The sequence below is a fragment of the Colossoma macropomum genome, unplaced genomic scaffold (genome assembly GCF_904425465.1).
Source record: "Colossoma macropomum unplaced genomic scaffold, Colossoma_macropomum, whole genome shotgun sequence".
NCBI lineage: Eukaryota > Metazoa > Chordata > Actinopteri > Characiformes > Serrasalmidae > Colossoma > Colossoma macropomum.
Genome location: NW_023494789.1, coordinates 21730851 through 21742990, shown reverse-complemented (window position 1 = coordinate 21742990; position 12140 = coordinate 21730851). Strand labels below are relative to the sequence as shown.

Below are 12140 nucleotides of genomic sequence, written 5' to 3'. Positions count from 1 at the left end.
ACTCGCTCGGGAACGCTCTCTAGCGTTTGAGAAACCTGAAAGACATTATGGAGTGGTAATTTTCCTCTGTACAAGTTCTCTGGCTCTGGCTGCGTGCTGGAAAAATTTGCCTGAGCAGTGCGTCATCCGGGTACATGTGGTGTACTAGAGAAATTCATGTTGGTCACATACTGCATACTACTTACTATTTTTGGACAGAATCAGTACGTGCCAGTACGAACCAGACTATGTGAAGTTACCGTCATAGCAAAAACCAACGCATTCTTTTTTAGAAAACAATGTGTTGGTTTTTGGAACTCAGTCAAAACCCAGGCCTATACTGATGCCACAATATTTTTTAATTTACTTCAGATGTTAAATATGGTTCTTATTAAATGTGAAAGGACATAGAATAATATGGCATGGTTAATCTACAAAAAAGGTTTAGCTTACTAAAGCATCCAAAATGGTTTTATTTGAAAAAAGAGAGTAAACAATGATATACCGAAACCATCAGTAATCTTAATAATACTATGAAATAAATTTTGTCCATACTGCCCTCTACTGCCTTATATCAAAGAGTAGAAGCCTAAACAGAAAAACCAATGCAGATCAAAAGGAGTCACTAACAAGTCTTTCTTACCGTATTGAGGTTGTGAAGGAGGGACAGTGGGGCTAGCTGAGAATGCTCCATTAAAAGGTTGTAGGCCAAATCAAGATGCTGTAGAGAAGACAACTGCTCCACTCCTGCGTTAGACATGAAACAGTAGATCAACTACTAGTTATGTAACCTAACACACAGGGCAAACAGAATTTGAGCAACAAATGTATGTGTGAGTATCTGTGGCAGTTGTTATGGGATCTCATAAAACATAAGTTAGTATTACATGCATGTATTACAGTTAGTATTATATATATATGTATTGCATGGCTGTGTGAGAGACGTTTAAAGTCAGTGGAAAATACCACACAGTTTGCTTGGACAATTCTCAGTCTGTTTTTCAGTTTTCTTAAGTAATTTAACACTAGGAGGCCACTGTATATGCAGTTGCGCACATGCTCATATAAACAGAAAGTAACACTAAACCTAAATGCTAAATGATCTAAAAACAGTCTGGTGCAGAATACTTTCTAAAAAGATCACTGTTAAAAACACAACACAGTGCCTGGACAGAGACACAGTACATTCTGAACAGCATCCATATGAGCAAGATGAGGAATTTCATATAGTGCAATGCCATCAGCAACAAATCAGCCCAAATAAGGCTTACTGGGAGAGCTCCACAGTGTTTAAAAGGTGCAACAGTTGCCCTGACAGTCAACTCGCGTTCCAGTTCCTGTGTTGAGCTGTCCAACAGCAACAGTGGTCCTGCTGGGGATTACACAAACAGAAAGCCTGCCCAGAGGGCATCCCATGGCCAAATATGGACTACCAAAGCAGCCGAACTCGATAATGCGCCCTTGACTTCTGGTAGAAGAACATAATCTTGACAAATTGTCTGTCTCTAAGAAAGCTCTGGCTATCTTTAGAACAGCGGAGCTGACAGTGCCATAGCTTCCAAACTTCAAAAATAAACCAAACCAAAACATTTTATATTTCTTGTCCACTGCTCTCACCATTAATTGTTTCCAGTTCATTGTTCCTGAGTACTAAAGTGATCAGCTTTGCTCTGGCATTCAGGCCCAGCACTGGCACCCTCTGTAGGTTGTTGTAGGCTAGGTTGAGATGTTCCAGCTCACTAAGTGGCTGCAGACAAAGAAGAAATTAACCAACACTGCCATGCTTCATGTATAAGACGATTTATCCGTAGTAAATTCTTTTATAATAAATAAAATGAATAAGTAAAATGTACCTTCAAGAACTCAGCACAGTCCTGGATCTTGTTGTGGCTCAAGTCAAGTGACTTCAAAACATTCAATAAACTCTGAAAATGTTTAAATAAAAGAGTCAAAAAGGACATAATACATGGCAAAAAACTATTTAGCTCATCTCATATGAATGGTGACAATAATACAGCTGGCTGAGAGAAAGAGAGAAAGTGCCTTACAAGGGATTCGTCAAGACAGGAAATAGAGTTGTAGTTAAAGTTGAGGGTGTGAAGTTCTAGCCAGGGCAGAGCAGAGCTGAGATCTCCTCCACAGAGTGACAGCAGCTCCTGTTACACCACGCATACATACACCACACCATAAACTTTACATATCTGCATAAGTATTGGTTATATGTTTTTCATTTACTTTCATTTGGATGCACTTTCCAAAACTTGTGTCAACAACAAACGCAAAATGCTACACTACAGTTTGTAAAATGAATCCTGGGTGATTCCACAATTGGGGTACCATTTCTGTCCCACTTAAGCTACATTCACAAATATGTATTTAAAGTAAAACATAAAACATAAGTGTACGTCACACAGGGTTTCTGCAGGATTCAACAATGTAAATTTAAGACTTTTTAAGACCTTTTTCAAGACTATTATGAACACAATTTAATACTTATTTCACTTCCGTACTGGCAAAGCAAGTACAAAGGACATAAAGGAAAACATGGAGTCCCAGAATTACTTACAAAGTAAGTTAATTTATTCACATTCAACATGAACATTCAACTGAACACGACCACACAGAACTGTATGTACGCAAGACTAATGTGTGTGTGTGTCCGTGTGCATGCATGTGTATACATGAACTAGGCTACATTAATCTTAGCTCTTCTCCCTTGGCTGCAATCTCCTTCTCAATGTTCTTGAGCTCAGCTTACTTTTCCTTGCAGCCCCTCCTCAGAGCATTTGACTTTGGTATGAGCTTGGCCATCCAACTGCCAGCCTTGCCCTCAGACTCTTCTGTGAACCTGTCTCTGACCAGACTTTCAGAAACCTCTCAGGGTCTGGGTCTTCTTTTCTTTTTTTTTAGTTCTACACTGTAATCCTCTGTAGCCTTTCTCCTCCAGCCCTGTGCATCTGACTCCTGCTTCCTTCTCTCTTGATCAAGGCGGACATGGTGCCTGGATCTGACAGATGCCGCAGAAGTCAGGAGCTCTTCTGTGACGGGAACACTGGTAACCCCCCATGTAGAGTGACAATCACACACAAGCCTGTGTGCAACAACATGTTGCAAGTCTTCACTTCCTTGTTTACAGAAAAGCCTTTCTCCACAGACTGATGTGTAGCTACTGTTTGTGAAGTCCAGAGCACCTCCGCGTTTAATGTTGGTGTAGATCCAAGCGTTGTCTAGAGGTGTCTTACTGGAGTTGCAGAAGTTAACGTTGTTAGTACAGAGTGGGTCATGCTGGGGCCAGACTTTGGTAATGCTCTCGATGTGAATACAGAACAATATTGGGTAATGGCAGGCGTCTGCTGGTCGCTTTTTATGGTGGGTTTTTTTTTTTATGCAACTATAATGCCTATACCTAAAGGTCCTAATTTGAGATTTTTCTTGCACAAGGTGCAGCGGGCTTCAAATTCCTTATTTTTAACAGGCTTCAACCAAGCACTAAATGCGCTGTTCTAGAGCCAGATCTTGCTGAACTTGCACTTACCCAAATAAGATGAAAGCAATCTTAACAGAAACTATTTTAACTTATTAGTTCTAGAACTAGCTATTTTTTTGATGAGAGGAGACGTCACGATAACCCACACACCACACCACATCCGGCCAAGCTACACAGGCTGCATTAGTGCTTATTGATTCCATGTTGGTTTTGTTTTGTAGTTTTGTTACAGTGTGATCAACACAAATTTTTTCCCCAAAAACACATTTAAAAGCAAGAATTAATACAACTTTACAAAGGTAATGTTACCTTCACAATCCAATCAATCTTTAAGACATATCAAAACCACATTTAAAACATTTTAAGGCCTAAAATTTAGGTTCTTGGATTTTAAACTCTTTAAGACTTTACTGACCTGTAGTAACCCTGACGCAACAACATGTATGCTTCAGATAAATAACTCTGAACATAAATATGACCTATCTACAGCACTTAAAAGACAGTATTTTGCATGCCTTAACTCAACATAACTACACATTAAAACCATTTCAAAAATCTTATTATTTTTTGCATTAATGTGTGAATCCATTTAACATCTAATGCCCAGTGAGAGAAAATATTCTCAATATATGTTGTTTTCCATTATATGTTATTTTCGTGTTTACTGTAGAGTTTTAGCAAATGGCCTTTTGTTGTAGAAAAGTAATACTTGTCCCCCGCCCTTTGCAGAAAGGGATGAGGTGAAAGGTGATAACACTCTAACCTTGTCAACTCACTCCTTTGTTTGTACTGAGATGACCCTTTGTCTCCCAAACTTAAGATGATAACAATCACCCCTCCTTATCTCTACTCCCTACATCTATATTCATATTCTCCCTCAAACTCAAACACTCTTCAAACTCCTTTTCCTCCTCCTTCCTCCCCCTTAGTTTTCAATGTATATAAGGTCCTTCCAAAATATTCTTGTCAGACTGGACTGGAGACTGGACTGCTGACCAGGCTAGACTAGAATGGACTGGTCACCAGACTAGACTGGTGACACACTGATTACCAAGCTGTGCCCGTGCATGATTGTCTGCATGCACATGAATAAGACTAGACCCCTGATACTGCTGATTGACTGTTGATCGACCACGCTGTACCCATACTCCGTATGTGGAAAAAAACTCCAGTCAACGCTGAAGCTCCAGTCTCCTGACTCTTCCTGCCAAATTTCTAACAACTTGGTGCCATGCCGTGGATGGCTTACTGAAACCTACGTGAGTAAAAACGCCATTTTTGAACTGAAGAGAAATTCTGGCTTTATAAGATAGTGGAGTCAGTAAAGGTTATACTCTCTGAAACAAGAGAAGTTTACTTATCGTCACTGGTAAAGAAAGCTAGTGTTTTTTGTGGCTCTTATCCCCTCTGTTCTGAGGGAAGGTTACTTATCATCACTGGTAAAGAAACCTAGTGTTTTTTTGTGGCTCTTATCCCCTCTGTTCTGAGGGAAGGTTACTTATCGTCACTGGTAAAGAAACCTAGTGTTTTTTTGTGGCTGTTATCCCCTCTGTTCTGAAGGACAGTTACTTATCGTCACTGGTAAAGAAACCTAGTGGGTTTTTTTGTGGCTGTTATCCCCTCTGTTCTGAGGGAAGGTTACTCCTGTCACTGTTACTTTTGTCACTGGTAGAAGCCTAGCGTTTCTTGTAACTTATCCTATCAGGTAGCGTGGGAAGACTGGCATTTGGGAAGGCCAGTGATTTTGTAACTTATCCTCTCAGATAGTGAGGGAAACCCTGTAGCGTGAAGGCTGGTAGTTTATATGGGTTATCCTCTCAGGCAGTGAGGGAAGATTGGTTGTGTTGTTGTTCTTTTGTCTCACCACGACTAGTACAGGCCTAAAACTACAGAATCTTGAGAAAGACTCTTGGAAACCTCTTAACTTCAGAAAGAGTACACTAGTTAAGGGAGGAACTGAAATGTCTGAATGGACTGAATTTGCATTTGAAAAGGTAATGGATGACACAATAGGGAAACACATTCATGAGCAAAAGACAACTCAGTACTTTTTATCCAAAGGTTTTTCTGCTCATAGAGAATGGACTCTTCAGGAATGTAAAACAGCTTTGGGTTATGGTATTAAGTATAATTGAGTTAAGGAATGTCTTTTTGTAATAAAGCAGTACTGGAAGTATAAGCTTAGATACATGGAGGGTAATCTAGAGGAAGCTGAGGGAAAGATCCTAGAGCTAACCAGCGACTGTAAAAAGCATAAAATAGCTGCCATGAATGCCCAGAGAACAAACAACTGACCAGGGTTGAACATCAACAGGCCAATTGTACATCTAAGTCAAAGTGTCAGTGCCAATCTCTACCTGTAGGCCCTCCTCCGGATCAGCCATGCTACACAGAGGAGGAAGATCCCCTGCTGTTGGCTATGCTGTATCCAGAAATGGATGCAATTAATTCCATTGGATCAGAAACCTCCTCCTCTGAAGAGGATTCTGAACCTACTAGTGATAAGGCAGTTCAGATGAGACCAATCACTATTAGATCTTCTGAGGTCCTTAATAAGGGAGGTGAAGTCAAGGAAGCCAGAGTAGAAGTTGGTCATGTTCCCTCAGATGCAGCCACCTTGGACAAGCTGTCCAAAGAATTTAAACCTCCTAGGGAAATGGGGCTTGACTTTGTTGATCTCATGCAAAAGAAAAGGACCATCTACTTATTGCATCCCAATGATGCTGTTGCCATAGAAAGCCAAGAACTTGACATAACAGATAGTAGACAGCTTGCTAATAAGCTACTGGATGCATTGGGTGACAAAGGCCGGGACATTGACGTTGAAAGGGGATGGAAAGCTTTCAATGACTGGATCAGCTATAAATGTCGCAAAACTACTGACTGGGGGCAAATAACCAAACGCAGACAGAAAAGGGGAGAGTCAGCTGCAGATTTCTGTGAGCAGTTACTCCGGTATTGATAAATACAATAACAATGATTCTACAACCGATGGTCCTCATTTTGGACAACTTGTTGAGTCACTGCGATCAGACCTTAGGCAAGCACTAGTGACTGCTGTTCCAAACTGGCGTAAAGCTAAATGGGGGAGCCTTAAAGATAAGCTTGATCGCCTAGACTGTGATTTGGATTTCTGCAATGTCCCTGCATCTATACATGTACTCACAGAGAGTAGCTCTAACCCAAGCTCCAAGCAGAACTTTACTTCCAATAAGAAGGATAAGTTATCTGAATGTCACTACTGCCATAAATTTGGTCATCAGGCCAGACACTGTCATAAAAAGCAGGCAGGAATACACAAAAAAGGTGAGAGGGTGAACGGGACCCCAGCAAGAAATCCCATTGTGGGAATTTCACAGGGAAGCCCAGCAGGAAAGCTTTTTCAGGGAATTTCAAAGGAGCAGTTATCTTTGATAATCAGAACCATGCAGGGAGTCACAGAGCAGTTGTCTTTGGTAATGAAGGTGATAGAAGGAGTCATAGTTTCGTCTGCTCCTGCTTTTAACTAATTATTCTGATGCTTCAGCTTATCTGGGTGTTGAACTATCTTATCTGGGTGTTGAACTATTACTTAAACCAGATGTAAAACCATTTTTTTGATTTTTTTGTTTGTAAGCAATGGATATTAGGGCAAAATAGTTGAATTGTTGTGCTGGTGTACAGTAATTAGGGAAATTGACTACTAAGTGGTTCAATTTTGCCTGATAGAAGCCCTCACATTAATGCCCACAACAACTTTGGGCCTTGTGTTTTTTGTAGTCTATGTAACTACAGTAGGCCTTGAATTCTTATGTTACCATTTTAAAAACCACTATACGATCTGCTGGTAACTCAGCTACAGTCCAGACTGGGAACTGGACATGGCTGAATTCAGATGCAAAAGTTGCTCCGGATGGTGTTTGGACCAAAGGGGGAAAACTTGAATTTGAAGCATTGCTTTCTTTGCCTCGTGACACAAACACATCCCTTGGGTCACACAGGGGTATAAAAATGTGAATTAGTTTTTCATGTTGGAATTCTAATTTTGAGAAGTAAGTAAAAGCAGTTTTTCCAAACAGTACTACTAACTCAGTGCTGAAGGTATCTGTATGATAGTTTCAGGCTAATGAGTCATGGTGAGGAAACATGGCAAGCAGTCTTTAGAATCTAGATGAGAAGCTCCATATTAAGGTTCTGCTTATAGCTGACACAGGCATTAAGTGTAAAAGGAGAAAACACAAACACATGTTTCCCATTGTAAGGTTGTGTCTGCACCCCAGAACTGAATATAGGGACAGCTGGAGACGGGGTGGGTGAAGCACAGAGCCTCAGGAAAGAACCATGGTTTTTAGGCCATTGGGGGCCACTCCTGTAGGTGAAGATTTCAACACACTGTGTGGAACCATACCAGCCCCCTCTGAGGGACACATAGTGGGGAGAGCAGATAACCTAATTATGAATGAATAACTTCTCAACATTGATGAACAGTTTACTGCGCAAATATTTCTTTTTGTGTGTTACAGATAAACTGGAGCCCATGTTCCTGCCCAGCATGACACAAATGTCTTGACACTGCACACCTAAGCTAGGAAGAACTGAATACCTGCTATTCAAAGTGGACTTCCAGGATGATCTGCCCAAGCAACTGCTGCTGTGGAATTCAACTTGCAATGCAACATCATGGTGTTGAAGCAAACTGTTCAAGTTTCAAGATCCTAAAGACATCTCCAATATTCTTCAAGAATATTTCCATTGCAAAGTAGCAGCATTAAACAGCTCCAACCATTGGCTGCATTTTTCACTTTTTGGACATTTTTTTTGGCATAATCCTATGGAGATAAGCACTATCCTATTCTGTACAGTTATAGCCATTTTAATTGTTGTTTCTTGTCTCCTCATTGTACATATGATTTGTACTTGTAGTCATAATACAGTTTTGTGATTCTCCATTAGGGAGAATCAAAGGGGGAATTGAGAGAAAATATTCTCAATATATGTTGTTTTCGCACATGAATAAGACTAGACTCCTGATATTGCTGATTGACCGTCGATTGACCAAGCTGTACCCCTACTCTGTATGTGGAAATAAACTCCAGTCAATGCCGAAGCTCCAGTCTCCTGACTCCTCCTGCCAAATTTCTAACACCAGTGAAATATCTGGAATGTTCCACAAGTCACATGTTCAACAATTTGCATTATTAAAATTTTCTAAAGGGGAAAAAAGTACATTTTTATTTTTTTTTTCTTTGTTTTCAGTTTTATTGTGATACTGAATGACAAGGTCACTTTCAAAGTTCCACTCTGTTTCCTAAATTATAGAGTGAAAGTAAATTGTTTATTATAAAATACAATTTAAGTAATTTTAAGTCATTACAATGTCCTTAATGTCATCATGCCATGGATGCTAGTTAAAAAATCTTGTGTATTTGCTAATTCTATGCTAAATCAACATTTTACTCATTTGAATGGTTAAAAGCATGTTTTCTAAAATTGAATGCTAAAAAAGGTGTTAAAATTTAAGTTTCACTTGTAGGAGTTACAGGGACTACCTGGCACCCTCCTTATGTTGTAAACGTGTAAATTCTTGTAGTATACTATATACAACACAGGGAAAAAGTACCTGGCCAGAGATCTGTCTGAATGTGTGGTGCTATGGTAAGAGGGTGAGAATGGGGAATAAGCAGGGGAAGGCAAAGGTGACTGAAAATTTAAAATAACTTTGAGGCCACTACAAAACTCCATGTAGTGAACCAGGGCCTAAGTATGTCTGAGGCTGGTCGAAGTGCACAACATCAGCTCAACTGGTCTTCCGTGGCATCAATACAGACATTCAGGAATGGACGCAGGCGTGTGTAATTTACAACTCATCACATCACCCAGTGCTGCACTTTAACGTACTGTACAAAATATTACCGTATTACCATACTGTATCCCTGTATGCTGAACGTCGATAGAGCTCCTACCACCCTATTTACCCTTATTTAACCCTATTGAGTAGTTATTAGGTGGAAGGTATACAATCTCCAGCCCCATTAGCCAGATGAGGCTTTGTATGCCAGTTCTGAGCACTGCAGATGGATGCAACATGCAAGAAGGCTTTTCCCTCTGTGCCATGGACGGCAGGAGATGAAGTTTGAGACTGTATGTGGCTGATGTTTTGTCCGTTTGAGGTTCTTTTCTGTTGGTGGAACAGTGTTGTCAGAAATGCTTTTACTGTTTTGAGAACTGGGTGTAATTCACAAAGCAGGTATTTAAGCCCAAAGTTAACGACTGTCCTATAGGAATGCCACATGCTCACTTATTAGATGGGCTTGACTTTGGTCTTCAATTTCCTGTCTAAACTGAGAAATCCTGCTTTGTGAAATACACCCCCCCTGCACTGAGAGTTCTGAGAATGAGGCTAATGTTTTAAAAAAAATGCATCTAAGCCACTGGTGTTCACCTTCAGTCCTGGTGGGCTGGTGTCCAGTACAGTTTGGTGATTCCATTTCCTACTAAACCTGGCAATTAACAAATGAGTTAAAGCAGGTGTGCTTGTGCAGAGAGATCACCAAAATGTGCTATGTTCCTTCAGGATTGAAACTAAACACCCCTGATCTAAGCAATCTTCAAAACTGTAATTTGTGCTACTGTCAAAAAAGTAGTACCTCCAGCGAGTTGAGGCTCTTGGAGCAGGTGAAGACCTCCAACTGGGAGTAGACACCTCGCAGACCTTCCAGACAATGAGGAGGAATTCGTTTCAGCTGGATCCATACACACAAAATTCAAAGTCATCATTCAGCCAGTGGCATAGAGGGGACAAAAATGATATGGGCACATATTGTCTAAATGAATGAATGGCAAAATTATTTATGAAGACTGAAGACGACCTACCTCTAAGTTCTTGAGCGACTTGAAGGGAAAGATTTTCACGACAGACTGCAGTCGTGTGCCAGGTGGACTGATGAGCTACATTTCACAGCAGGGCATAATTTCAACGTTAACAAAAGCTCCATTTGGATGTTCTCATAAATTACCATTTAGCAAAATCAAGACTCAGTGACCTAATGTGCATTCTAAGCTGGAAATACCTTAAATGTGAGAATAAAACTGCTGTTAAAATTACAATAAACACAAACTAAGAGTTTCATGAAAGTGAGATATTATAATCCCCAAATGATGTGCTGGTTTGCTGCAATGGAAAGACATCAACAGAGTTTCAGCAAAGATTTTACCTTGAGTGAGATGGTTTTCTGCAGCACGTCGAAAAGGAACTGCACCTGTAACAGAGAGGTTGTGTCGGCTGGGTGGGAGGGAAGTGCCAGGAAGCCATGCTGGTGTGTGTGCGATAAGAGGTACTGCTCAAAGAGACGTGTCAGATGCTGCACACAATCCACCTGCAGAGTGAGTGTGCTTGAGCCATCCAAAACCGAGTCACCTAGAGAAAAAGCCCAGAACATGGTTAAAAGTAAGCAGTGTGGATTATGGCCACCACCGAACACATACACAAAGCATAGGCAGGATGGGTTAAATTGAAATAGGAGGGCAGTACCATTATTCCGTAACAGTGTAGCAAGGCTGTGCACAAGAGTGGACTGACCACCCCGGGTGGCTGGCATCCTAAGACAAGGAAAAAGCAGATTGATCGCTGTCAAATATGGGGAAATATCTCTCAACCATCTCAAAATACAGTTCAAAGAGATGCACTGTGTAAATACTTGTCTGCCAAGTCTGTGTAGGTTGGTGATAGTTGGGAAAGGCATATTCTACTTGGTTATAGTGAGCAGCTGTTTTGTCTGACTGAAATATGTGCAACTTAAAAGGAAACTCCACCAATTTTTCTATGTTTCTGCATAATTAAATGGTTAAGATGGAAACAGTCATTCAGAGTGGTTTGATGAGAAATGCTTTATTCTAGAGAAGCTTACAGAGTCAGAACTGTTCACACCAGTGGTGATAGGAACCAAAAGCCTGAAGAGTTAACTGCCTATAAAATCTCCCTCACAAAAGGTATTACACAAATGCCTGATTCCTGAGACTTTTGTCATAGTTTTGTGATAAAACCTTAAAATAATTGTGATAAAATTTCTTGTTAATCCAATCATGACTGACGGGTACATGCAAGGTGTTGTAAGGCACAATAATGCCCCCAAAATCTTTTCAGATTTTCCACTTTTTAACCATCATAAACATTATATACAAAACGTAGAAGACACGTGTAGGTTCTCTAGTAGGGTTCAGATAATTAATAAAATAGATACACTTGTGCTGTAGACATCGCAACCCCTGCTTCCTAGCACCACCACTGTAAAGAAATCTGAGTCTGTAACCTTCTCTACAACGAAACATTTTACATCAAACCATGATGTATGACTGCTTACATCGCAACGACGGAATTATCAAAAGTTTTGAACAATCGGTGGAATTTCCCTTTAAAGTGGACACGCAAGCTATAACAAGGTAACGAGAACTGCTAAAGCTTCCTCGTCAGCAAGGCTGCTCTACTGCTGTTAACCAAACGTGTATTCCGTATATAACCTAGCTAGCTGCCGTACGCGTTTTATTTCCTACTTGTCAACAAAACCACGTAGTTGGTTTTTACTTATAAAAAATATGGCAACAAAACACGAAAGACAACAATAAATAAACAGAACACTTTAAACAGAAAACAGTCAGCCAGATATGCTAAGGCAGTCTGATACATTTAAACTAGACA

At 40.3% G+C, this 12140-nt stretch overlaps 1 protein-coding gene across 6 annotated transcripts in view; it reads right to left on the bottom strand.

Annotated features, from left to right (window-relative positions):
- Nucleotides 1-12140, bottom strand: part of LOC118808117 (serine/threonine kinase 11 interacting protein) — a 50478-nt gene that overhangs the window by 37924 nt on the left and 414 nt on the right. For all 6 annotated transcript variants that reach the window (XR_005007259.1, XR_005007260.1, XM_036570552.1 and 3 more), the window contains exons 2-9: nt 10977-11044; nt 10660-10862; nt 10319-10393; nt 10093-10188; nt 2028-2135; nt 1833-1904; nt 1597-1726; nt 623-726 (exon numbers count right to left, since the gene is read on the bottom strand). Coding sequence is in view for 4 of the 6 variants with exons in the window: in XM_036570552.1 (XP_036426445.1) it covers nt 623-726; nt 1597-1726; nt 1833-1904; nt 2028-2135; nt 10093-10188; nt 10319-10393; nt 10660-10862; nt 10977-11043 (855 nt within the window). In the remaining 2 variants the exon portion in view is untranslated. The remainder of the gene's footprint in view (nt 1-622; nt 727-1596; nt 1727-1832; nt 1905-2027; nt 2136-10092; nt 10189-10318; nt 10394-10659; nt 10863-10976; nt 11045-12140) is intronic.